Consider the following 27,813-nt stretch of genomic DNA (forward strand, 5'->3'; position numbering starts at 1 on the left):
GGGTGCTGTTCGCGGTCTCACCCCGGGTCGCCCCGGTGTCTCTAGAGGGTGCTGTTCGCGGTCTCGCCCCGGGTCACCTGGGTGTCTCCAGTCGGTGCTGTTCTCGGTCTCACCCCGGGTCACCTGGGTGTCTCCAGTCGGCGCTGTTCGAGGTCTCACCCGCTTCACCCCGTTGTCTAGTCGCGGCTGTTGGTGCTCTAGCCCTCCTCACCCTGTGTTGTTTCTCAGGCTTAGCACCTCCCCAAGCGCAGCCCGGTGAGAGGTTTCGTGTGGTCTGGAGGTGGGCTTTGCGGAGGGAGCGCACCGGGTCTGTGAGGCCCAGGTGAGGTGGGAGCAGGAAAGATGACGAGGGACGCTTGCCTCTCAACGGCTGCCACAGGACTCGGTGCAGTTGCCTCGGGCAAGTTCTGATGGGGGGAGTGCACTCGAGGGGGATTTGTGCAAGTGTGGAAATTCCACACTGGTGCGGCAGGCACGCGCCCGGGGATGTGTCAGTTCTGTGGAGTCCCAGGCTTGTGGGGGAAAGGCATGTACACAGGGGACGGGGAAGGGGAGTTCGGGTGTGAGAGAGCCAGTGTGAGAAGGGAGAAGAGCTTGTGAATGGAAGGGTGGAGAGTGCCTGCAAAGGAGCGGGCCCACAGCAGGACTTTGGAGAATACAGAGGAGATGAAGGGGAGGAAGGCTCTTAGGTCAGGTTTGGAGTCCAGTCAGATCCCGAATACACTGACGTTTCCCCAATGATGTGACAAGAGTGACTTAGTAATGTTGATATGAGGGCAAGAAAATGTTTTCTCTGTTCAGTAACGTAAATTACCTATCTGCTCTAGAGAAGCTACAACTTGGGTTTTATCTTTAAATCTTGGTCAGATAGCCAGACTAAATAAAGTGCAGGGTTGTCCAGATAAGTAGTAATCTCTGGGTGCCTTTTCTTCCTTGTGGCAGCAAGAAGTCGGTGACTGAGGAGGAGCCTGTGGCCAAATGATGATTGCCCTGTAAGGTGAAGTTTAGTATATTCACAGCTGACATCAGGAGCATGAATCCCACAGACAGTGGAGATCATGAGGCTGTCAGGGGCAACACAGGCCTGGCCTGATGCAGCCAGTCTTGTCTGGGAGTGAAATAAGTGAGCCAGACTTAGAGGTTAAACACAGCAGTGTGGTGGATGGTGGTGTTTCTTCCAAATCAAGTGCATTATTTTATCTGCCAGCAGGAAGGAAAACTTATAGTTGAATCACTTGACTTGGGGACTGCTTTCTAGCTTGGATTGTGATGTTGACACACTTCCTTGTTCTGGCAGTTCCTGTCACTGACTTTGTAATGTGACTCAGACTTCTCCTGTGTCATATTCACTGGAAGAAAAATGGTAGGGAACAGGAAGAAGGTTAAACTGAGCTCTGAGCACTGAAGAAAGGGTTAAGTTTTTTCAGCAAGTCTATTTGGAATTCGTGTTCTGCCGTGAAAGCAGTTTTTAAAAAAGATGTAAGGGACAGTGTAAATGCTTGTGTAAAAGACCTGTAGTTTACCTTCCCTTGCTTTTGATTTTTTGTCTTTTTGAGATAGGGTCTCACTATGCAGTTCACGCTGGCCTTGAGTTCACTTTGTAGTCCAGGCTGGCCTCGAACTCACAGCGATCCTCCTGCCTCAGCCTCCCGAGTGCTGGGATTACAGGCGTGCGCCACCACGCCCGGCCCTTGCTTTTGATTGATTGATCCGCTAATTTGTAGGGCGGTTGTCTGGTCAGTACCAGGTCCTCTTCCGGACACTGGTATGCAGGAGAGAACACAGGATGGGCCTCCCTGTGCTGGGAGCTTGAGATGCTTGCGGAGCCGTCCTCAGAAGAAAGAGGAGTGACATCCAGCAGACCTGGCAGGAGCAGGTCAAGTCTGGGCTGGGTTCCTTGAGCCTGTAGGAAGGGGGTTGCCCAGAGGCCTTGTTCCCAGCAGACTGCTGCGCCAAAGGGGGATGGGAAGCGAATGGCAGAGAAAAGTTGGTGAAAAGTTGGAAAATGAGGTAAGATGAAGCCTTGGGTAACTCTATTGTTTGTCTGTTTTGTAAAAAATTACCCCAAAGTATATTTAGAACAGTGTATATGTTGATTCAGTTCAGTGGAGCAGTTTTCCTTGAGGTCCCTCAAGGTTGCAGACAAAGCTGACAGGACATGGAGGTTTCTTGTCTAGTGTCTGCCCTCTGGTTTAGCGCAGCTGGAGGAGGGAGCAGGCTGCTGTCTGCCTTCATGTGCAGGGTCCCTCCACATGGCTGGTGTGAGCTTTCTTGGGGTGATCGGACATCCTACAAGGTGACTGATGCTTTCTCAGGGTGATCAGATGTCCTGCCAGGTGGCAGGAGGTTTCTTGGGGTGACCAGAAGTCTTACAGGTCATGCTTTCCAATGTGCTCCTGACCAACTTCTCTTCCTACCCTCTGTAGCTTTTATTGCATTTGTGTTTAGGTAACTTTGTCACCTGCTCCTGGAGTGTCCTCTGTTTACTGGCAGATGCCTGCCTACCAGCAGGACAGTGGTCAGCAACCTCTGTGTCTCCTGTCCCTCCTGTTAGCCTCTCTTGCCCGAGGTTCCTGTCTTGCCCTGCACTGGAATCTCCTCAGGACACGTGTCTGAGGCACTTCTGTTCACTGATTTTGTGTGTGTGTGTGTGTGTGTGTGCGTGCATGAGTCTGTCTGTCTGAGGTCTTCCTCAGTGATAGTGCCACAGAATCATCTCTCATTTCTGCATCTCCCAGTGTGTGGTGTGGTGTTGGGCTTGTGCTGGCTGGGCAGACTGTGTCCTGGCATTCACACAGAGCTGCATTTCCTGCAGGTAAGCAGTTTGTGTTTCCTGGCACTTGCACATTGACACAGACCCTGTTGGCAAGGAAGCTTTTCTCCTTGCTGAAATAGAGGGCTGGAAGTCTTGCAAGTCCAGGCGGAAATGTGATTGTATTGGATATAACGCAAAGCACAACTTGAGTGCCTTCCCTCCCTCCCGCAGAAGCGCAGGAGAGGCAACCTCTGTCCTTTCTTGACTGTCATCTTGGTGTCCTGGGCTTCCGAGTCTCAACAGGCTGAAATGTGCTCTGGTCCTTTCTAGCTGGGGGCTGGCTCATGGCTGATGGGTATCGCTGACTCCAGTCTGTGCAGGCTTCCAAGTTCCCTCATCAGTATTTCTTCTTTAAACTTTTGAAATCATTTCATTCTCAGAGCGCCCTTCTCTTTCACTGTAGTACCAGATATCTGTGTTAAAATAATCTTAATAGTAATACATAGTTACGGTTTTGATGAGCTCACTCTTTGTACCAGCTACTGTAAAAAGTGTATTAAATCTTCAGTGGTTCCAGAACAAGAGACTGAGAATGAAAACACCATGATCAAGATCTAGTAAGGAGCAGGCAGGTCAGCATATAGAAAGATTTTACTCAGGGGCTTTTTCTTCTGTGTTATGTTGGCTTCTGCTGTTAAGAGAGATGTCACAGCAGTCACTCCAACACTACTGTTGCTTTTGCTGGGTCAACTGGAAGCCCTGGAAAAGGGGTACTTATCTTCAGGTGATAGGAGTTATTTGTAAAAGAAATTAAAGACAAAGATTGCAGTTTAGATCACCATGATAAATGTTCACCCTGAGGACACACCTTTTAATGAGCTCAGTTTAACTGTCAGGAACACCTGCTGTGTTGAAATGTTAGTTTCTCAGAGGGGCAGAGTCACTTTTAAAATAGCGTCCTGAGCTGGGTGTGGAGCTCAGGGTGGAGCCCAGGACCCATCCCAGCAGCTCCTGCAGCAGGGCCCACAGCCCAGTGCGGTTCCCTGACACTGTTCCCACTTCCCGCCTTTGCCAACTGTGGCTCACCCCGTCCAGGTCAGTGGTTATGTGAGGTAGGCCCAGGGGCTTTGTTGGAATAAATTGTTTGATGGTTAGATTTATTCTGTTATAATGACTTTAGTCATATAAACTTTCACTAGATTTTTCTTTGCCTTAAATAATTGCATATTTCCTTCTCCAAAGAGTTCCCTCCAATAGTGTTATAGTTGGGTCTTTGGAGAAGGTAAATGAGGGTAACCATCACGTAGTTTATTTAGGTGACTGGTTTTTTAAAAAGGCAGGCCAATTGGAAGAATGGGTGTGTATTTAAGTATTATTGCTTTAATTCTGCAGCTGGTGAAATGCTTCTTTCTATGGAAAGGCATGAACAACCACAGTAAAAGTTCTAATTTTAGATTTAAAAGAAGATATCAGTGTAAATTTTAGACGTCTGTTCTGTAGACTTGGTTATATATTTGACATAAATTTTACAAAAGGACTAAGGAAGGCAGACAAGATTTGCTGGCCGTGTACCTTGTCCTCCCGCTTGGTTGTGAGGTTAGACTAAGCATTGACACCTGGAAATCATTCCGAGTGCTATTTTACCTCCTGGTGGAGGTTCTGGAAACCCCACTGAGGACCTGAAGGCAGTACATAACCTAGTGGTGGATGGGGCACAGTTCATTCCAGTCTCTCTGACTTCTTTCTGGCCCTGGCTTCTGTGACACCACACACGTGGCTTTCTTCCATCCCACTGCCTGTCTTCTCTCACTCCCAAGTCCTCTAGGTTTGAGCTGTGCATCTACACTCCTGCATCTACACACTGGGGTAGTCTGAAAGGAACATGAGTGGGTGAGGGTGGCTGTGTCCCTGGAGGGCGGCCTTCTGGCCTGTCCCAGATGAGCGCTCTGCCCCAGGATTCTCGGGAGCAGCCGTGAGCCAACACAGTTTTTGCATCTTCAGCCCTGATCTCTTTGTATTTCCAGACTTACGTTTGAGGTTCCTCTCCTTGTTGGACATCTCAGATATGTAACATGTCCAAACTGTTAGTCTTGGCATTTCCCCCAAACCTGTGTCCTCTTAATTTTTCCCATGTCATAAAATATCACTCCCTTCCATGCAGTGGCTCAAGCTGGAAAGGTGGATACTATGAGTCTTCTCTTGCACTCACTGCACCCATTAGTGTGAAATTCCTCCAAGGCTCACTGTGGAGTTCCAGGTCATTCACAAAATACCTGTTCGCCTCTGAAACCTCCTCAGTGCCTTCAAAGGCTTTAGAGAGGAAAAATAAATACAGACGTATCCCTAGGTTTTTTTTTTTTTTTAAAGAGACTTGTAAAAAGATGAGTTTTATTTAATACAGTTCTCTTTTTTTTTAGCGGAAAGTTCAGAGTTTAATTGTATAGTGGGTTTAGCATTGTTCCTTTATCAGAGTAAAAAGTGGTTACTGAATTGAACAGTAAAGCCAGGGGATCTGGTTCTTAGGTCAGATACTTAGACCTTTAAGAACAATTGCTTGACCTTTCTGGTCTGTTTCTGAATCTGTAAAAGGATAAAGTAAAACATTTCTTAAGCTCAGTACTGTATAACTATTTTCAGATATTTTTCCTCAAATTTATTATTTCTGAATGAATATGATTTCAACTTCTTTTCACATAAAGTGACTTCTGTGGTAATTACTTTTATTTCGTCATTTTGCCTTTAGGTTCTAGAAGGCAAGCAGTGTGAATTATGAGAGAAACAATCCACGTGTTGTGCTGTTACTCCATTTCTTATTTCAAAGTCACCGTTACACTATGTTGTTGTGGTTCTGGTGTGTTGTATGTGTGTGAGTTTGTATGGACTCTGAACTCTGAAGGTGGTGGTGAGTGGGTGATGTCGATGGAATAGTTACCAGGGAGTGCAGTCAGATTGCGGTTGGGGGATTTAAGAACATTTTGGTCCTGATCTGTTCATCTGAGCCCTCAGGAGAAACAAGCTGCTGGGGGTCAAACCAGCCCTCACCAGGCAAGCACTCTGCTGTCCAGCGTACCCCAGCTCCCAAAACTGTATTATACACGTTTCAGGTTTTCATCCAAATCAGCATAGGCAAAAGTTCTGTTTAAAATAACTATGAAAGGGGGCTGGGGATTTAGCTCAGCTGCACAGCACCTGCCTGGCAAGCGCAAGGTCGTGAGTTCGATTCCCGGTACCAGGGGGAAAAAAAAATTAAAAAAAAAAACAAAACTATGAAAGGGCTGAGGATATAGCTCAGCAGCACAGTGCCTGCCTGGGAAGTGTGAAGTTGTGAGTTCGATTTCCAGTACCAAAATAAAATAACTATGAAAATCTTTATAAAAGATATTTTAAAATTGTGCCTCTGTAGTATTTTCCCATTATTATTATTATTATTATTATTTTGAGACAAGGTCTTGCTAGGTAGTTCAGACTGGCTGTATAGCCCAGGCTGGCCACAAGCAAAGGTGATCCTCCTGCTTCAGCCTTCTAAGTGCTGGTACGGGCATGTGCCACTATACTGGGTGGTTGTTTTCTTTTTGAATAAAATCTCTGCCCATGTGCATTAAAGAAGTGTCTGCTTGTATTGTGAGAGGTTCCTGGAAATACTAAAAAGCTTCACAGTGATATGCCCCTTTAGGGTCTGTTGTTGTTGGGGGCCACTTTTGCACACTGGTAGTTCAGTGTATTTAATAAACATTGTACTCCTGTTAAATGGAACATGGGCTAAGGGAATTCTCTTGGGCAAGTCTCTTGGGAAAGCTCGAGGGTAGGTGATATTTCAGTGAGGGTCTGTGAGGAATTAGAGTTTACAGGTATTGGAAGTTAACCTAAAGCATGGGGCTGGAGTCTCCTCTCTTCTCATCTCCCAGTCCCTCCCCTCTTATTTGCAATGCTGAGATTGAGTCCAGCCCTCTAACCCCTGCTAAGCAGTGCCCTACCACTGACCAGTGGGCCTAGCTCCCTCCTCCCCTTTTAAAATTTTGAGACAGTTTCACTGAATTCCCCAGGGTAGCCTTGAACTTGCCATCCTCTTGCCTCAGCCTTTCAAGTAGCAGGGGTTACAGGCGTGTGTTACTATGTCTGGGTGACTCCTGTCAATTTTTGAGAACACAAGGCATTTCCAATTTGCTAGGGATAGAGAACTACAAAGAAATAGGTTTGCTTGTTTCATACAGGTGGATTGAATTACTTATGTGAACTGAACAGCTTATTAATGTATAGTATTTTAGGAGCCATTGAAGGTACTGGTGGGGAGGTGGGCACCATAAATTTGCACCCAAGATTTTGCCACACTCTACACTTGTTGTGTCCTTGAGGGCTCAAGAAGGACCCCCTGGGCAGCCAGCCTGGCTGAAGGGGAAGAGAAAGCTCACATGGGAGGGAGGGGAGAGGACATTGGAAGAGCTAGGACGCAGGTGGATGTGGAGACAGAAGCAGTGTGGTAACAAGGGGTAACCCTTCAGGAAAGGTGAGATCGGAAGAAGAGTAGGGTGCAAAGAGGCAGCAGCTATTCTGGTGCCAAAAAATGTCATTGTGAGGCTGGGTTCCTGAAGAGCTTTCCGCATGAGTCCCGGCTAGGTCAGCGTGAGTTGGCAGGAGGCGAAGCTGAGTCTGCATACACACAGCAGACAGAGCAGGACTCTTGTAGAGCCACGGTCAGAATGAGTGGAGTCTGGTTCACATGCGAAACACTCATTTACCATTTTATTTTAATAAGCTTGTGTCTTGGCTAGAACACTGTGGAGCGAATTTTCCTTTTGAAATTGAGGAATTCATTTTAAATTGAGAAATTTTTGAAATTCAGGTGGGCTCCACAATTGATACGTATAGTACCACAACATGTATGGTCTCTGTCCTTTTCTATGCTTGCATAGATAATTGGAAATTCTGTAGCATTTATGAACCTGTGGCATATGTCTATACGTAGCGGTGCTGTAGCATATGCTTTTTTATCCTGCATGTGAGTTTTATTACTGATTTGAGGCTAATGATTATATACCCCACATGTTCAGTATCACTGCACAAGTATTACTGTCCTAAAGATTGCTATGCGAGTAACTCCTGGCCACAACCACTGTGTTTAATACTGCGGTTACTATTTAGGAACATTTTCTTTCTACCTTGCTCTACATAGGTGTGTTCCAGATGTTCACTTTTATGTTTTGAGGCTGACAGTCCTATAACTAGAGTCTACGCTGTCTTCTTTTCTCCGTATTTGCCCATTTTTTTCTGGGTGATGACTGGGCCTGTCTTACCTGGACGGCCCCATTTCAGGGAGGGTGACCCCGTTAGTCTCCTGTGGTCCACCTCTGGAGCAGACCATACCTGCTAGCCACTAGGCTGGGCCTGGAGCCCAGCGGGGAAGAACCTGGGCTGCTGCAGAGTGCTGTGTGCCCTGCCTTAGGTGTGTGGTGTCCTCAGTCACCTGGAAGCACCCTCCCACCTGTTCTGTTGTCAGCCCATCCAAAACTGAGTTGATCTTTTGCTTTAAACTAGTCCTTGTCATAGAATTACCCCATTTAAGGGAGGTATATACGTATAGTACCACCGCATGTATGGTCTCTGTCCTTTTCTATGCCTGCATACATAATTGGAAATTCTGTAGCATTTATGAACCTGTGGCATATGTCTACACGTAGCGGTGCTGTAGCATATGCTTTTTTATCCTGAATGTGATAAAGAGGTGGTGTTTAAGAGAGGTGGTATTCTGTGACCTCACCTTGAGTCAGACACGGCTGGTGGGAGGCTTTTCCTCCCTGGTGAACCCTTGTTTTCACTCCCCAGTGCTCAGCGTGGAGCCTGGTGCTGGGCACCCCTGCACTCACACCAGCTGAGTCTTCTGAAGATCACAGTCCACACACCCCGCTTGCTTGCTGATGTGGGTTGCCTGTTGGGTAGGCAATCTGAAAAGATTCAGCCTCCCCTCCCCACTTTCTCAAACTCCTGCGTCAGCAGACTCTGTCTTCTGAATATTGTAGACTCTGCTTTTTCTTAAGCATTTTCCCCACTTAATGTCTCTCCATTTTCTACTTAACTTTCTCAGTTCAGCTCAGCTCGAACCTTGCTTTTTTATAAAACCTCCTTCCACCCAAGGAGCCTGCGTTTGTAGATTGCTGTCGACTACTTGGTGTTTGTGGGGTGGATTCTCGGCTCTGAAGCACATGCACACACCCCGCCCTGTTCTTTCTCCCAGTGTCTGACCACTGAAAGTCTGGCCTGAGAGCACAAAGTATAAATACTTGATAAAGACCAAAAAAGGGACAGTCACTAGAAAGCTTTGTCTTTAAAAGTACTTAAACACTAGTAAGAGCTCTATTAGATTTATATTAAATATATGTCACATAAAGTTTCATGGTTCTCAATGAATGATAAAGTGTTAACTTTTCTCTGCATGGTTGGAGGATCAGAAACTAGTTTATTATTTTATTTCTCTTTGAATTTACTCAATTTTGGCTTTATTTTGTCTCATAATTCACGTTAGTTTTTCATTAAAAAAATCAAAATGAGGTGATTAGTATTGATAATACAGAGTAAATCTGTGGAGAAAATATGTTAGACTGCCCTGTAAGGGCATTTTGTGTCTTACTCTGTAAATAACAATTTCTAGTAAATGAATGCTTAAAGTCCTTTCTAGGTCTAAGTTTCTGTATTTTCCCATCACCTCTAAGTAGAGGCGTATTTTCCCATCACCTCTAATCTCCTTTGTTAGCAGATTTTGTAGTCTTGTTTGCCTTTTACATTCAAGTTTAGGATTAGTCATTATTGCTTTATTTAGGATTTGTTCTGTTCTGGATCTAGTGATCGTCCTACATTGAGCATCCATCAATAATTCAAAGAGATTAACCCAGTTATGATTTACTTGTTTTTTGTTTATTTTTAAAGGTATTTTCAAAAGAAATAATTCCAGACTGATGGATGAAATTCTAAAACAACAGCAGGAACTTCTCGGCCTAGATTGTTCCAAATACTCACCAGAGTTTGCGAATAGTAATGACAAAGATGAGCAAGGTAAGCATGCATGGGAAGTGACTATGCAGTGCATCTGAAGACTTATACCGTGCGTTTCAGGGCATATTCTGTCAGTATTTTCCCTTTCATTTCACTTTGCTAGTCTTTGTCATGATTTATCGTCAGATTTCAACTTTTTTATTCTTGTTAAAAGATAATTTTCAGAAAAAGATAAAATAATTTGTATTGATATTAAAAAGTGAACATGTTAAAAGTTTTATTTCAGCAGACAGATTTTGTAACTGGTTCAACAGAAAATCTAAAGAACAGACATTTATAGATCAGGAAATAAATATGTTAATAGAGGTGAAACTGAGGAAAAATGGGGGAAACTTCTGGACTGGAGGGAATTTGCATAGATAAAAACTTTGCATTGTTATCAGTTGCCTAGAATGACCAGTTGTAAAGTGGTTCCAGTGAAATCAGTTTTCTTCGAATATTCACTTTTTTTATTAATAATTGTACTGTGATTGTACATGGAATTTCAGATGAATAAAAATTGGTATCTGGCTTATAATTAAAATTCCTATTTCCTAGCGTATTTGTTTACAATACAAGTCATTCTGAGCCCTTGAAAAAGGCAGCAGTGTATAAATATGCATGTAAGTGTGTTCTGGAGTTTATTGGTCCTTTCAAAGGAGAACAGCTAAGCATGTTTCAGTATTGAAACTGAAAGCCATGATTCTCGTTTACTCTAGGAACTCTTATGTTACTTTGGCCTGAACTTACTGTTTGGTAAAATTGATTTTCAAATCAATGTGGAAGAGTGTGTTTTTAAGTGTCCTGTTTGCCTCTTGCTCCAGTGTTAAATAGCCACTTGGCAGTGAAGGTGCTGGCCCCAGAGGATGGGAAAGCCGACATCGTGCGAGCTGCCCAGGACTTCTGCCGGCTGGTGGCCGGGCAGCAGCGGAGGCCTGAGGACCTGGACGTGAACATGTTGGACAGTTTGATTAGTGAGTCCTGGATACATGTCTGGTTTGTCTCAAGGACACAGTATGAAAGGAACTACACGTACTTTGGTTCCTTTCATAATCTAAAGCCTAGTTGTTATTACACTCTTAGGTACTGAAATTTAAAGACCCGCGTATGAAAATGACTTTGAGATAGTGAAATTTGTAGTATACTCACTTATTTGAGGGCTAACAGCAAGAGAAGGGTTCTGTGTGTGTGTGTGTGTGTGTGTGTGTGTGTGTGTGTATGTATGTCCCGTTGTGGGGATCAGACCCAGAACCGCAGGTATGCTAGGCAAATACTCTTATCACTAAGCTGCATCCTCAGCCCAGGGAAAGGATCCTGAGTTCTTTTTGCGGTGGTGAATATTCTTATATTCTTGGAAATAGGACTTCTGCTCGTGAACCATCGTCTTCTTCTGACCCCAACCTCTGTGCTTTCTTTTTAGTTTGAACTTTCTGTTAAGGTGACCATAATAGCTTTTTTAAAGCAATTCCAAGAATATAATAATTTTTCTTTCTTTCTCTTTCTTTTTTTTCTTTGGTGTACTGGGGATTGAACCCTTACTTATTGAGTCGGGGTCTCGCTATGCAGTTCAAATTGGCCTTAAGTTCACTATGTAGCCCAGGCTGGCCTCGAACTCCGGCAGTCCTCTTGCCTCAGCCTCCTTCGTGCTGGGATTACAGGTTGTGTGCCACCATGCCTGGCCTGTGTACTCCTTTTTTAGTATTCCGTTACACTATGTCAGATAAATCGCTACATTTATCATACCAGACTTTATGCATATGTATTTTTGGCACTGTTTATTGTAGTCTTTGATGTACTTCTTTTCTAGAGTTCCTCTAGGAACTTTTCACCTTTACTTTATGGTCCTTCTTACTAGCATTATTCTGTTCTCCGTTTTTTACATTTTAACATATATTTTTTATTAAATATGTAAAAAGATCAACGTATATCAAGTTATTCACACATTCAGACAAAAAGCTATTCTACCATGCAATAGTAGGTGGATAATGTAAAATGAAAGTGACACATCTGAGTAAGAGTTTTCATCTGTTATATTGTTATTTATTTATATAATTAACTGTGTGTTTACATTCCTTTCAGTTCATGTTTAATATATAAGAAAAGCGTTATGGTGTACTATTTGGTAAAGTAATATGAAATGCATATTAAACTGTAATGGAATAATGGAAATACTCACCAGGGAAGGGAGGAATTCTTGGTTCCCTTCTGGAGTTTATGTCTCTTGGCTCATTGGGATGTTGGTCTTCTTTTCCTGCTTTTCTGCTTAGAATACAGGTGAGCTTTCTCTTTGTCCCCTGCTTTGATCACTCCCAGTCTAGCAGTGGGAATGGAAATGCTGTGATGAGCCACCAGTGGGCATACTAGCATTATTCTTGACCCTTTTGAAAAAAGGCGATCTTTCTAACAAACTCACATCCATAACTAGCTCCCGTAGCCATGTGATGCCAAGATACTCACTTACCTTTCATTCATGCAGAGTGGCCATTTACCTCTTTTACTCCTTGGCATTTCCTGTCCCCGTTGTTTACTCGGCTACATTTGTCATACCAGAATATAACTTTATGCATATGTATTTTCAGCACTGTTTATTGTAGTCTTTGATGTACTTCTTTTCTAGAGTTCCTCTAGGAACTTTTCACCTTTACTTTATGGTTCTTCTTCCTAGCATTATTCTGTTCTCTCTTTTTTCACATTTTAACATACATTTTTTATTAAATATGTAAAAAGATCAACACACATCAAGTTCAGTCTCCACCTCTTCTCCTTTGGCTGGTGTCATGGAAGACGGTCCCTCTTGGGCCCCTGGTCTCTCTGACTCCTACTTTCACTGGTCCTCACTTTTGTTTTTCCTGTCATTGTGGGACTGTGTTGCTCAGAGGGTTATGAAGGTTTATGAAGGTTAAGAGGTTTATGAAGAAGTTTATGAAGACTTCCTAAGTTGGGGCGCACAGGTGGTCTACGGGTAGCTGGAAGGAAAGTGCTGAAGTGTTGAGCCCAGGTATTTTGCCCAGCACTGTAGATCTATCTGAAATTAGATGCACACAGTCATTACACCATCTCATGGGTCTGACAGAGCCAGCAGGCCTGCGGTGTCCCTCCCGTTTCCTCCTGCATTCAGGGACCATTCTGTCTCCTGCGCCAGGCAACTGCTGGTTTGCTTTCTGACTCATTTTGTGTGTTCTTTAGAATTTTCATATAAAAGGAATCAGCTTATATGTAATCTTTTGTGCCTTGTGTTGTTTGCTTATCTATGTTGAATGCAATAGTGCTCATTACTTTTTGTTGTTGAGTATTCTTGTTTATGGATTGGCAGTATTTTGTCTATCCATTCATCAGTTGATGTAGTTTTGGTTTATTTCCAGTTTTTGGATAATGCTGATACAAGTTTTTGTGTGGACATGTTTTCCTTTGGTATTATTACCTAGTTTTTCCTTTTTTTAAATGTACTTTGGCTATTCTGGTATGTGTGGTAGTATTTTCTTGACATTTTAGTTCACATTTTCCTAATGACAAGAGAATGTTTTTCATGTGTTAATTTGTCAAGTGTGTCTTCCTGGGTGAAGTGTCTGTTCAGAACTTTTGCTTACTTTTATTTAACAGGTTGTTTCACTACTGAATTTTAAGAGGCATTTATATATTCGGGATACATGTCTTTTATCAGTAGTAAGGTACAATTTACAAATACCTTCTCCTAGTCTATAACTTTCTCACTTTCTTTGTGATTTCTCTTAGTGTTTTAATTTTTATGAATTGCATTTTACCTTTTTTTTCTTTTATGGATCATGCATTTAGATTCATATTTAAGAGGTCTTTGCCTAACCCAAAGTCACAATTTTTTCTTATGTTTTCAGTCTAGAAATTTTAATAGATTTTACTGTTAGATTTAGGCCTGTAATCCATTTGACTTAACTTTTGTAAATGACATGGGATAAAACATCCTAGTTGTTTTTCTATCACTATTTGTTGAGAAGACTTGTGTTTTTCTCCTTTGAGTTACTCTGGTTTCTTTGTTGAGAAATAGTTCACCATAGATCCATGAGTTTAATTCTGGGTATACCATTCTATTCCATTGGTCTGTACGTCTGTTTTCATAAAATCTGCTTGATTACTGTAATCTACCATAGTAAGTTCTGAAATTAGGTAGTATAAAGCTTTCAGCTTTGATTTTTTTTTTTTTTTTTTTGGCAAAATTGTTTTGAATATTCATGTTTTTTGCTTTTTTATTAAATTTTAGGGTCAGCTTTTCAGTTTCCAAAAAACATCCCTGTTGGTATGGACTGAGGTGAACCCTGTAGCTCAAGTTGGGAGAAATTGACATGGCACAATAGTGAATCTTATAATCCATGAAAGTCTGTATCTCCACTTATTTGAGTCCTGATTTTTTCTCACAGCAGTGTTTTATAACTTCATGGTTTAAAATATCTACTTCTTCTTCTTTTTTTTTTTTTTTTTTTTTTTTTAAATATCTACTTCTTTTGTTAAGATTTGTTCCTAAGTATTTTAGGTTTTTTGATGCTGTTGTTAATGGGATAGTTTCTTAGTTTTATTTTCAGGTTGTTGATAGCAGTTGGAAATGCAAATTTTTTAAAACTGATTTTGTGTCCTATGCTTTTGCTAAAATTCAGTTAACAGTTGAAGTACCTTCTATAGAGACACAATTTTCCAGCTATAAGATCATGTTACTACAAGTAAAGACGATGCTGTCTCTGTTCAGTTTTTTATTGTTTCCCGTAACTGCGTAGTGCAGTGGGCCTTGGTGATTTATACCCTGGTTGTGCTCAGACACCTGTGTGAGGCTCCAGTGGACTGTGTGGAACTGTAAAGTGCATTCAGAATTGACATGATTCTTAGGCCTCTTTGGCCTTTGCTTTTCCTGGGTTGTTTCCTGCTGTGGCCCCAGCCCCTCAGAGGTGAGTAGTTTCCCTTGTCAGCCTGGATATGTGGAATTTCACATGCTCTTACTTGCAGGATCTTCCTGTTGAGTTACTGGTCACTGCGGCCATAGTGTCAGGCCAGTAATGCTTCTGTGTTTTCATTTCTTCCCTGTTGAGTGTCCGTCTTGTAGCTGGCAGACAATGAGAATTTGTATGTTGTTCTCTTCCTCCTGCCTTCAACTTCCACTTTAAAATTCAGTCCGTATCTTTTGGCACCAAGCAGCAAGTCCACCAGCTTTTGTTGTTGGCCCTGTGCCAGTAAAACTTTCTCTGCATTGATTGAGAGTGGAAATCTCAGTCAAGGCTGCTGTAGATCTTGCCTTTCTTACCTGAAGCTCTAGCTGGTTTTATTTGTTTTTTTTTTTTTAAGGAATAATTACCTTTTAATGGGTGTTTCTGCCCAATTAACATGTATGCTTAAGGGGAGGATATGTCACCTTCTGCACAGGAATATTGTCAGTTTTTTCTTACCTTTTTTACTAAAGAGAATTGCTTTTTAGGTGACTCTACCAACCTGGACAGTGAGGGGACTTTTTTGGAAATAATTCCTCTTTATGACTGCAGGACAGGCCTGGCTAACCCAGCTCCTCCTTGTGTGCCCTGAAGAAAACTGTGGACGAACAATTGGTGGCACAACTGCTAGAACTCGTGTTTCTTGGATTGTAGTATCATAGCTCTTATTCCAGTGACTCTTCCTACATTATTTTTAAGCAGTTGAAATGTGTTCCCCTCCTCTCCACAAGCTGGATCTTGTATGGAAACCAGTTCATAACACATACAATATATGTGGGTACTTGTCTGGGGTACAGCCTTCTGTCCCCCTTTGAAGTTGCTTGCACTCTAGGAAGACGGAACACATTTTACTATGTAGCTGGGAATTGGGGCCTGAGGAAGGAAGGAGAGGAGATACTTTCTCAGGTCCTTTTCTACTCTGCAGTTGGTCGTGTGGTCCGTACAATTGTGCCCTGAGCAGTGCCAAGAGAATACCCGTGCTGGAAATACATGGAGGGTGTTTGAGGGGTATGCACTGGATTTCGGGTGAGGATTGGCTTACCTTCCTTATCAGGTATCAGTCCAGTTACATGTAAATCTCCACATTTAGAGCAGACATAGCCACTAAAGTACATGTTGAGGAGTGTGAGGAGGCGTGGAAACAGAGGTAAAGCTCTTAGAGTAGGTCCATCATGCAGCAGGCTTTGCCCTTGATCATTGTGTGTGTGTGTGTGTGTGTGTGTGTGTGTGTGTGTGTGTGTGTGTATGTGTATAAGCAGTGTGTATTAATTTCATGTGTATGTTTTTATTCCCAAGGTTCTAATAATTTCCCTGATCCTGATTTAATATTGAAGTTTGGTCCTGTGGACAGCACATTAGGCTTTCTTCCCTGGCAAATCAGACTGACTGAGATTGTGTAAGTAACAAAGTATACTGACTGTTTCTGCTCAGCAAGTGTTGGGCCTAGCACTGGACTAGATCTGGTGGGAATTCCCAAAGAATTGTGATACCAGATCTTTACTTCAGGTACTTCACAGTATCCATGGCAAAGTAAAGATGCACATAGAGTTAGACACGAGAGTGATGGTTGTGCAAATGGAGTAAGCAGGTCATCTAAAAACCAATTCACTTTAGTAAAAAAACCATCACTCTCGCGATGATTGTGCGCTTATATCTTAGGAGATCAGGAGGGAGCCAGAGGGCATAGCTAGAGTATGTAATAGGTAGAGAATGTTTGTATTTGGAATAAAGGTGGAGAGTGGAGCAGGTAGGAAAGGAAAAAGGAAGAGCTGGGCGCATTTTAAAGAAACAGGAATCTGGCTTGGGCAGAGCAGAGTGTTAAGGAAGTATATGACAGAGGTGTCAGAGGTTGGGAGACTTTCAGTACCAGCATGAGATGCAAGATGGAGGAGGGTGAGGGACTTGAGGACGTGTGAAGCCACCCTGGCAGGAGCGTACTTCAGTGTCTTTGGAGGGTATCGCTGGGCTAGATGACGAGGATGTGAGAGTGGTAGTGGAGATTACTGAGATGTTACCTGATGTCATTAAGAGGTTTTGGTTAGGAATTAGAAGTGGTGACTTTTGTCAGAATTTCCAGCAGTCAAGAAGGAGGACAAAAAGGCACACCTAGCGAGAGCCCCCAGAGTACAGCTGGTCTTTCCCGATGGGGGTGTTGTGCCTGTGACCAAAGATGCTGAATGTGGCTTGTAACCTGGCTTTGGTTTGACTCTGGGATTTGGCGTTCCCGAGCCTTATTGTAAGGCTGTGGCAATTAGTTAAGGTACTGACCTACCAAAAATGCCATTTGGCATTCCCGAGCCTTATTGTAAGGCTGTGGCAATTAGTTAAGGTCCTGACCTAACAGGCAGCCCTCTGGTTGTGTGTTCATTTTGTCCTTACCCCATAATGGCTCCATGAGCCCAGGGAGCGGAAGTGCAGGCAGAGGTTCCCTCCCTCAGCATGCGCAGCCTGCAGATGCTGTGCCAGCATACCTGGTATTGCTGGAATAGATGACTAGGAGGTGAGAGTGGTAGTGGAGATTACTGAGATGTTACTTGATGTCATTAAGAGGTTTTGGTTAGGAATTAGAAGTGGGGAGCACTTTCATACACGGGCCTTGGAGAGTCTGGAGTGGATTTGAGCTTTGAGTCCATCTGGGTCTTGCTTTAACAGGGTGTAAAGCCAGCTTTGCTTTTGTCTTCCTAGGGATAGACAGGCAGGTTCGTTTTCATTTCAACTGTCCCACAGTGGGGTAACAGTCTTCTGGTGGCGATGGTTTGGGTATCCTGATTGTACTTTACTGCCTTCTGTCCTTCGCCCCTTCTTGGTCATTGTCCTCTGGTTTCCCCACCACATCACAGTGAGCTTCTAATGGATTCTCCCCTGTGCTTCCCTTTCAGCTCTTTGCCTTCCCACCTAAACATCAGTTACGAGGACTTTTTCTCTGCCCTGCGCCAGTACGCAGCGTGTGAGCAGCGCATGGGGAAGTAGTCATCCCTGGCTGCGACTTCGGGCTCTGGGAGAAGAGGACCGGGGGACTCTGATGTTTACAGACACCTGCGAAACCCTGTATACACCTAGTTCATATTCCTCATAATTTATCAGCAAACACAAAAAAGTGTCTTACTTGAGATGAGTGAGTGTGAGTGTGTGTGTGTGTGTGTGTGTGTGTGTGTGTGTAAGTAAACTTATAAATGGGGGAAGTATTGGAGAAGAGAGTACGGAAACCTACAACTTGGAGCGAACAGCAGCCGTCTTTAGGAGCTGAGTTTTCAGGTGTGAAGTCTTCAAGCCCTGCCACTTCCCTGTTTTTGTGGGGAGTAGAGGGGTGGATCAGAGCTGTTTTGGTTGTTGTTTAAGGGAAGGGGATAATTTTGTTCAGTCTTTCCTAGTGACCAAACTTCAGTTTTCAAGAATAGTATGTGGACTTACTAAATGGAAGTCTTCTGATGTGAGGGAGTTTCCAGGAAGTGGAGTTGGGAACACCCATGTTCACATATCCGTCCACCTTCGTTTTGGACTTCACTGTAGTCAAATGGTGTGACCCAGAATGTTTCTCTGGAGTCTTTGTTCGTGTTGTGAAGAACATCTGAAAGAGAGCTCTTACTGTACTGAAATGCAGAGGTGTAGAAACTTAAATATTGAATTAGGCAGTCAAAACCGAAAACAAGTAAGTTGTAATCCTAAAAAGTAAAGGTAAAAATTTTCCTTAAAAAAGGAAAGCTTTGATTTCTTTGTTGGGTGAGTTGTATGCTGTACAGCATCCAAAGTTAGTAAAATATTTCTGTTAACTGTTCTGGGCATTTAAAAGTCAGAGCAGTGCTTTCCCTCAAAAGTAACTTGTTCCTCTTTGGAATATCACCTGGGGTCTATTCATTAAGCCTGATTGGTGACTTTGCGTGAAAGGTTGAGGAGGACTGAGGCCTGTGAGGGAAATAAAGTATTACGAAAATCTACAAAAATACTTTAATCTTACACATTCTCTTTTGTGACAGAGAACAGCACTGGTTCTGTTTTTTTAAAAATGAGTAAGCCCCTCTTTGGTAGGTGTTCGGTATATTCTCCCTCACTGCCGACCCTGGGTCAGAAGCATTCGTCTATTTGAGGACTGTGTTTGGGTTCCTGTCTTACCCCAGATCTCGAGTAGTCAGGTGAAAGTGTGCACTGGAGTGGGGTTGCTTACATCCCAGGTCTCAGAAGCATGGAAAGAGCAGAGAAGACTGGATTCGGAAAGCATGGTTTGGAATTGCTCCTCAGATTCTAAAGTGGTGAAGAATATGTTTTGACTTTGAATTAAGAAAACCCCATTTATGATTTTAAAAATACACTTGAAATAAAAATGATTAAACTAAATTTTGGTCCAGTGACATTACTTTGCACTTCATAGTTCTTTGTATTTTTTTTAAGTCTTAATTTATTTCCAAGTTTTGTGTGATGCTACAGCATCTCAAAACTATTAGAAATTTCCTGTTTCTGTTACGTTGTGTTGTAATTCATGTCCTGTTGAGTATTTTACTTAATTTAAGCCTTTCATAAACATGGTAGATAATATAAATGTCACTTATAAAAATTTTGCAGTGTGTACAGCTTTAATGAATTAAATTTAATGGGCCCAATTGAAGTACGGATTTAATGTTTGTTAAAATACAGTTAGTTAAATTACTTACTGAGATGTAGCCCAGATCTCTACAAGATGTAGTATGAGTTTTTCACTTTCCTCCTCCTCTTTCACAGTAGGATGTGTTTGTCAAAATAAAGCCGTAGTCCATGTTTTCAATCTGTTGCAGCTGAGAAGAGCCCCTTTGGACAGGGTCCCTTAGAGCCTCTCCATTACCTTCTCCAGGGGTGCGCCTGCTAGAGCACTGTGTGATTTGAACAGCACTGCTTGTTCTGAAATTCCTGGCAAGATCTGCACAGTTTCTCTGTTGTCAGGGCTCCCTTTGCACTCCTCAGAATGGGTCGTTTAAAGAAAAGTGTGTGTCTCTATGTGTATCGAAGGTGTGGTCTTTAAGTTGTTCCTTCTGATACTCCCCACAATGGAGAAATTACCAGAGCAGGCCCGTTACATGGATGGCAGCACAGAGCAGAGCAAGAAGGGAGGATCTGAATTCCATTCCCAGTTGTAGCTGTGGTTTGCTTCTTTTTAACTAGTGGGTTACTGTTCTGAAGTTGAAAGGCTGATATTAATGTGAATAGCAAATTCTGGCTGAAGAATGCCTGTCTCTGAGCGATGCTTAATATTAATGAACAGTGCCAAATACACTGTGCGTATCTATAATTTAATCTTTGAATGTATGCTAATCAGCTCCCTCCTCTGTGATGGAACCGTGCATAGAATCAGATCCTTGTGATGTTTTATATGGCTGTAGACTTTGGCAACATGTAAATAATGTGTACAGCAAATTTTTATGATTAAGGAATCAAATTTATTGAATTTTATTATTGCGATTTGAAATTTAAGATGTATGAAAACCAATAAAAGTATACTCTTCATGGACTGTAGTATGTGAATGTTACATTTATTCTGAACTTCTAGGGACTGCAAAAATGTGATGAGAAATTCCTGTGACTAGGTAGCAGTACTATTTTTTAAAAATAGTGTGCTCTTGATTGAAATGTATTCCCATTTTTAACAGGTTAAACGTTTGAAATCTTACAATGTTACTTGCTTTTTGTTAGATAATAATAAAATAAAATTCAGCTTCACAATTGCTAGAATTTTCAAAATTCCACAGTAACTAAAAATCTGAGTTATTTTCACTGAATATGGGATTGCCAAATTAAAAATATGTATGTGTACACTGTAAAAAGGAACTTGATGGTTCTTATCAAGCCAGGAAATTGAAAGGTAAGAGCTGTAGTTTGTCTTATGCTGCATATTCACTGTCTAACTTGAAGACCTAGTAGTAAGACAGTTGGCTTTTTGTGCACGGTTTTCATCTAAAATCAAGTTTGTCAAAGGTCACATTTTAACTCTGGGAAATGTTTTTAACAAAAATTACTTAGAAGTTTAAGGATAGTTTGAAATAAAACCCAAGAAATAAGATTATTGTCAGCAGTTGCCCATGACCGTTTGATAAAGTGGGAAAGAGGAATGCAAAAAATTTGCATAAGGTTTAAAACAATTACACAAAAACGTTAGAGGATTCAGAGAAACATAAATAAAGGAAAATAACCTCATTGATTACATTTTTGCTGACAATCCTTCCAGAATTTTTTTGTACTTTTATTTTAAAAAATGTATCCTGTATCAGTTTTAATAAAGAAATTCTTTTAAAACTAAAAGCTAGAATATGAGAGTTTTGTGTTTTATGTTTGGTTTCTGTGTCTGAATATAAAGTTGTATCAGCCTGTGAAGATGTTTGGAAAAACTGTAATCCACATTGTTCCACTCCACATTCTCCAGATAATTCTGTGTTCATTTATTGCCATCCTGTAACAGTTTAGAGATTATAAATTAATTTTAGCATCACTCATTTTCGGAGCATTGCAGAAAATAGGACTCCCAAGTAAAATTGTCTGGATATCTGCTGTTGGTAATGTTAATTCTTTTAATTGACACTAGTAATTTCAGTTATTATTGGGAGGACAAGAAAAATTCCTGGGCCTGGAGAAGGGAAGCAAGAGCAAAGCGAAACATCAGAATAGGTTAAGTGCCATCAGCAGGGTTTGTACTTGTGTACCTACTGTGCCTACCCCGATGGAGATTTATTTAAGTAGTTGTATCATTTATGCGTTTGATTCATAAAGCCTTTTATTTTAATAAATTCATGTTTTGCAATTAATCCTCAGTAACATCTAGCTATACATAGTGACTGTGTTGTTTCTTTTACATTTTATAGAGAAATGGGTGGGTAATAGCAGTAGTGACCACAGCCGTCAGCAGATTTCAGTTAATTGGAGGAAGTGGGATGTGGAGAACGTGGACTCTGGTCAGGACACAGTGATTGTCCTGAAGGGCTCATCTCCTGCCCTGGGGACATTTGATGATGGTACCAGTGGTGTCAGGAAGAACGAGGACCTGCATAGACACACTTCTGCAGGACTGCCCTTATCAAAGAACTACCCAGCCTGAGAGTTGGAACTGCTGCACTTCAGAGGCTTTGGTCTACTGTGATTTCTATAGTTCTTGTCATTTTTTTTTTTTTTTCTTAATTTTAAAGAGAAATAACAAGACAAAAAATTCAGGATTTGAAAACGTGATAGGAATTAATTGTTATATTACATACTGTTATCCTCAAAGTTGCTCAGATTACAGATGTAAGAATGCAAGATTGATCAAACCATTGAAGAGAATAAAAAGTAAAACTTTAGAAATGGTACAGAGCTTCATTAAACAAGATACTAGGAATTCAGCAATGGTTGTTATATTGTGTATTGTTATCTTCAAATTAGGTGTTCCGATTAGGTGTAAGCATGCAAAATTGATCAAGAGAAAAAAAAAAAAAATTAAGCCTTATCTGTTCCTTTCAATAAACCTATAGAGCCAGACATGGTGGCACACACCTGTAACCCTAGCACTCGGGAGGCTGAGACAGGAGGATCTTTGTGAGTTCAAGGCCATCCTGGACTACAAAGTGAGTTCAAGTTCAACCTAAACTGCATAGTGAGACCCTGTCTCAAAAAGACAAAAAATTAAAAAAAATAACTAAAGCAGGGCTGGGGATATAGCTCAGTGGCACAGTACCTGCCTGGCAAGTGCAATGTCATGAGTTTGATTCCCGTTACCAAAAAAAAAAAAAAAAAGCACAAATAAGACAGTTTCAAACTAGTTGCTCAGATAACCAGATATAGGCATGCATGATTGATCATACAATTACACATCAACTGTTCCTTTCATCAAACCAATAATAATTAGTACAATTACCCCAGCTATCCTGTGTATATAAATACACCTGTTTTTTCCTTCTATTTTTTTTTTTTTCCCTCATCCCAGTTGTTATTTCCAATTGGAGCAGTTTCCTTCCACTTCACAATATCTATTGTACTCTTCAGATTGTATTTACTCTTTCAGGTTCTTATACTACGGAGGCAATGTGATGCCTACACATGTGAGTCTAATTTATTTCACTTATGAGTATGGTCTCTAGTCTTCAGTTTTTCTCTATAGCTGAGTAATACTCCATTGTATAAAAATACCACATCTTTTTTATTCATTCCTCAGTTGATGGGCATTTGGATTGTTTCCAAGACTGAGTTATTACAAATTGTGCTGCTGTTAACATGGGTACACATATATTGCTGTAAATACCCAAAAGGGAAATAGCTGAGTTGAATGGGACCTCTAGTCCTAGTTTACTGAGGAATCTGATCTCCAGGCTGATCTCCACAGTGGCTGCACCAGTCTACACTCCCACCAACAGTGGAGAAGTGTTCCTTTTTTCCCATGGCCTCTCCAGCATTTGTTATGGGTTGATTTTGATGATAACCACTCTTTCTGGGGTGAGATGGAATCTCATGTTGTTTTAATTTGCATTTCTTGAATGACTAATGATGTTGAACAGTTTTTCATGTATTTCCCATTTGTATTTCTTTATCAGAGAAGTGGGGATTCAGATGCCCATTTTTGGATTGGGTCTTTGAATTTGGAGGGCCTGATTTTTTTAATTCTTCGTATGTTCTAGACAGGAGTCCTTTGTCTGAGGCACAGCACGCTAAAATTTTTTCCCAGTTTGTGGGTTTTCTTTTCACCCTGTTGATGATTTCTTTTGATATGAAAAAATTTTTAATAAAATGAGAGCCCAGTTGTTGATTCTTTGAAGTATTCCCCATTCAGTTTTGTTTTTGTTCATGAACTCTCTGCCTACCCCTCTGTCTGCAGGACTACAACCAAATTACTCTTCCAGTAGATCTAGTGTTTCCATTGTAATATTTTGATCTTTAAACAATTTTGACCTTGTTTTGGTGCATGGTGATAGGTATGGGTCTAGTTTTAGTCTTCAGCATATGGAACGCCAGTTTTTCCAGCACCATTTATTAAAGAGGCGATCTTTGTTTCCAGTGAACATGTTTGGTCCCTTTGTCAAAGGTAAGGTGGCTGAGTGTGTTTACGGTTGTGGCTGCATCTTCTAGTCTGTTCCATTGATCTTCAGGTCTATTTTTTTGCAAATACCATGCTGATTTTATCACAGTAGCTTTGTAGTATAATTTCAAATCAGGGATTTTGATACCTCTTGCCTTACTTTTGTTGCCCAGGATTGCTTTTGCTATTCTGGGTCTCTTCTGGTTCCAGATGAATTTTAGGAGTGTTTTCTCTAGATCTGTGAAATATACCAATGGTGTTTTCATCAGGATTGAATTGAACCTGTATAACAATTTTGGGAGTATGGCCATGTAACAGGGTTTACTAGGGAAACAGACATAACACTAGATACATAAATGTATAAGAAATTATGTTTGGCTTACAATGGTCAGGTGCAGCGTTGGATGAGGAAGCATGCAGAGGGTGTCTGCATGCTGGAAATAGAAGAGCCTAGTCCCAGGCCTGGAGGACACTGCAGTGTCCGTGCAAGTCCGTATCAGGAGGCTGATGAGTCTGCGACAGAATGCTGAAGAATCTACAGCGAAGGCCAAAGGCCCTATACCAGAAGGCTGAAGAGTCCCAGGCAGAAGCCAAACAGTCTGCACCAGAAGCCAGGAGATAACCAAGCTGAAGCGAAGATGAGCTCCTCCAAAGAACCAGCAGCTAGTCCTTTTCAAATTTTTTTATTTTATGCAGCCTATGTGCTCTGGGGTGGGGGGGTGGTCCTCTACACCCACACCCTCTCACCCTCTGCATGCCTTTAAAAAAAAAAAAAAAAAAACAAAACTCAGAATGAATATAAAGTAAGCACCCTGGCTGCCTGCTGAGTCTCATAGTTAAGCTTTTAAACTTTTTAAATTGACACAATAAACAACATCCCAGAAGGGTAAGGGCATGTCCTTTTTACCCCAACATGCAGAACTGCTGAGTTACTTACAGAACTGCTGAGTTAGTTACAAACCTCTAGACTCCCCCAGTTGACACACTGTATTAACAATAAAAGGCCGTTTTCACAATGTTGATTCTTCCTATCCATGAGCAAGGACTATCTTTCCATTTTTAAAATCCCCTTTGATCTCTTCAGAATGCTGTAATTTTTACTGTATAGATCTTTTACTTCTTTTGTTAGATTGATTCCTAAGTATTTCAATTTTTTGGGTGCTATTGTGAAAGGTATGTTTTCCCTAATTTCTTACACTGTGTTTGTTGTTTGTGTTTAGGGATGTTACTGATTTTTGAGTGTTGATTTTGTGTCCAGCTATGCTACTAAATTTGTTGACTAATTCTAGGAGTCTTTTGGTTGAGTTTTTAGAGTCTTCCATATAAAGAATCACATCATCTGCAGATAATAATTTCACTTCTTCCTTTCCTATCCTTACTCCTTTTATTTCTCTCTCTTATCTAATTGCTCTGGCTAATGTTTCCAGAACTATGTTGAATAGGAGCTGTGACAGTGGACATCCTTGTCTTGTTCCTGATTTTAGGGTGAAAGCTGTCAGTTTTTGTCCATTTAGTATGATGGTGGCTGTTGGATTGTCATAGAAGTCTTTCACCAGGTTTATGTAAAGCCTATCCCATTTTTCTGTAAGGTTTTTATCAATAAATGTTGGACTGTATAAAAAGATATTTCTGCATCTGTTTAGATGATAATGTGATTCTTACCTTTGGATCTGTTGATATAATGTATTGCATTTATTGATCATATATTGAACATATTGATCATATATTGAATATATTGATCATATATTGATCATATCCCTGCATTCCTGGGATGAATCCCACTTGGTCATGATGTATTATCTTCTTGATGATTTGCTGCATTCTATTTGCTAATAGTATTTTATTGAGAATATTTGCATCTATGTTCATTAGGGAGATTGGCCTATAGTTCTCTTTGTTAATTGGGTCTTTCTTTGGTTTTGGTATCAGGATAATACTTGAGTCCTGGAATGAGTTAGGGAGAATTGCTTCCCTTTCTATTTCATTAAACAGTTTGAGAAGAATTAGGTGTTAAATCTTCTCTAAATTTCTTGTGGAATTCAGCTGTGAATCCATCAGGACCTGGGCTTTTCTTTGTTGGTAAGGTTTTTATTACATTTTCAATTTCATTGTATGATATTGGGTTATTCAGGAATTTTATATCATCTTGATTCAGTTTTGGCAATTCATATGTATCTAGGAACCTGTCCACTTCTGTGTTTTCCATCCTATGACAATAAAGATTTTCAAAGTAGGTATTGATGATCTTCTGAATTTCTACAGCATCTTTGGTGATTTCACCCTTTTCATTCTTTATTACATGGATTTGAGTTTTTTCTTTCCTTTTTTTGATAAGATTGGCTAGGGGTTTATCAATTTTATTTATTTTTTCAAAGAACCAACTCTTTGATTCATTAATTTTTTGAATTGTTTTCTTAGTCTCCGTTGCATTAATTTCTGCTCTGATCTTTATAATTTCTTCTCTTCTTTGGGCTTGATTTACTCTTTTTTTCTAGAAGTTTGAGGTGCAGCATAAATTATTTATTTGTGTTTGTTCCATTTTCGTGATGTGGGAATCCACTGCTATAAATTTCCCTCTGAGGACTGCTTTCGTTGTGTCCCACAGGTTGTGGTAGTTTGTATCTGCATTTTCATTTGATTGTAAATATTGTTTAATTTCTTCTTTTATTTCTTCTGTGACCAATTTGTTGTTCAGGAGGGTGTTATTTAATTTCTATATGTTTATGGGGTTTTTACAATTTTCTTTTGTCATTAATTTCCAATTTCATTGCACTATGATCTGATAATATGCATGGGATAATTTCACTTCTTTTGCATTTACTTAAGCATGTTCTTTTTGCTAGTATATAGTTTATTTTAGAGAATGTCCCATGTACAGCTGAGAAGAATGTGCATTCTAATGTTATTTGGTGGAATACTCTGTTAAGTCCATTTGTTCACACATTTGATTTAGTCCTGTTATTTCTTTGCTGATTTTTTGTTTAGTTGATGTATCTCTTTGTGACAATGGGGTGTTAAAATCCCCTATTATAATTGTGTTATTACTTATTTGATTTTTCATGTCTGTTAAAATTTGCCTTACATAGTTGGTTGCTCCCGCATTTGGTGCATATATATTTATGATTGTTATCTCTTCCTCTTGCAGTTTTTCCTTCACAAGAATATAGTGACCTTCTTTATCTCTTTTGATCATTGTTGTTTTGAAGTTCACCTTGTCTGCAAACAGAATAGCTACTCCTGCTTTTTTCTGGGTTCCTGTCACATGGAGTATTGTTTTCCATCCTTTGACTTTCAGTCTTGGATTTCCTTTTGAGCTAAATGTGTTTCTTGTATATAGCATATTGTTGGATTTTGTTTCAGGATCCACTCTGCCAGTCTGTTTCTTTTGATTGGTGAATTAAGGCCATTTACATTAAATCTGTGGAATTCCTAAACACAATCGCTACAGATCTGAAAAATTTGTTGAATTTTTCTTCTCAAAAACTCTTGTTTTATTTTTAAATTTTTTTTAAATTTTTTTGTTTTTTTTTTCTGGTACCAGGAATCGAGCTCATGACCTTGCACTTGCCAGGCAGGCGCTGTGCTGCTAAGCTAAATCCCCAGCCCCAAACTTTTGTTTTATATTAGGTAGTTATTTTAAAAAATCACATGAAAATGGCCCTTCATTTGCACACTATGTGAAAATTAGGGATTCTGAAGTATTTGGATTTGTAGACCCTTCATAAGGTTAAGTTTCTTGAAAAGGAGTGTCAGGTGGGTGTCTAACACCCATATTTATTTTTAGGAGTATTTGTATTAATTTTTTTTTATTTTTTAATTTATTTTTTGGTCTTTTTGAGCCAGGGTCCCACTATGCAGTTTAGGCTGACCTTAAGCTCACTTTGTAGCCCCAGCTGGTCTCGAACTTGGAACTATCCTCCTGTGTCAGCTTCCCGAGTGTTGGGATTACAGGCATGTGCCACCACTCCCGCCTTATTTTTTTATTTTAAAGAGAGTAGTAAATGAGAAACAAACAAACAAAGAAATAGAACAGTAGCAGCATGCCAGTATCACAAACATAAACAAATCAAAGCAAGAACATTCAAAGT

General features: G+C 40.8%; 1 protein-coding gene across 1 annotated transcript in view; it reads left to right on the plus strand.

Annotated features, from left to right (window-relative positions):
- Positions 1-20,205, plus strand: part of Nus1 (NUS1 dehydrodolichyl diphosphate synthase subunit) — a 25,172-nt gene extending 4,967 nt beyond the window's left edge. Inside the window, exons 4-7 of the mRNA XM_005389289.1 lie at positions 9,674-9,799; positions 10,603-10,752; positions 16,021-16,120; positions 17,604-20,205. Of these exons, the coding sequence (XP_005389346.1) occupies positions 9,674-9,799; positions 10,603-10,752; positions 16,021-16,120; positions 17,604-17,694 (467 nt within the window). The 3' untranslated portion in view covers positions 17,695-20,205. The remainder of the gene's footprint in view (positions 1-9,673; positions 9,800-10,602; positions 10,753-16,020; positions 16,121-17,603) is intronic.
- Positions 20,206-27,813: the final 7,608 nt, after the last annotated feature.

This window comes from Chinchilla lanigera, unplaced genomic scaffold, assembly GCF_000276665.1.
Source record: "Chinchilla lanigera isolate Chin_1 unplaced genomic scaffold, ChiLan1.0 scaffold00035, whole genome shotgun sequence".
Lineage (NCBI taxonomy): Eukaryota > Metazoa > Chordata > Mammalia > Rodentia > Chinchillidae > Chinchilla > Chinchilla lanigera.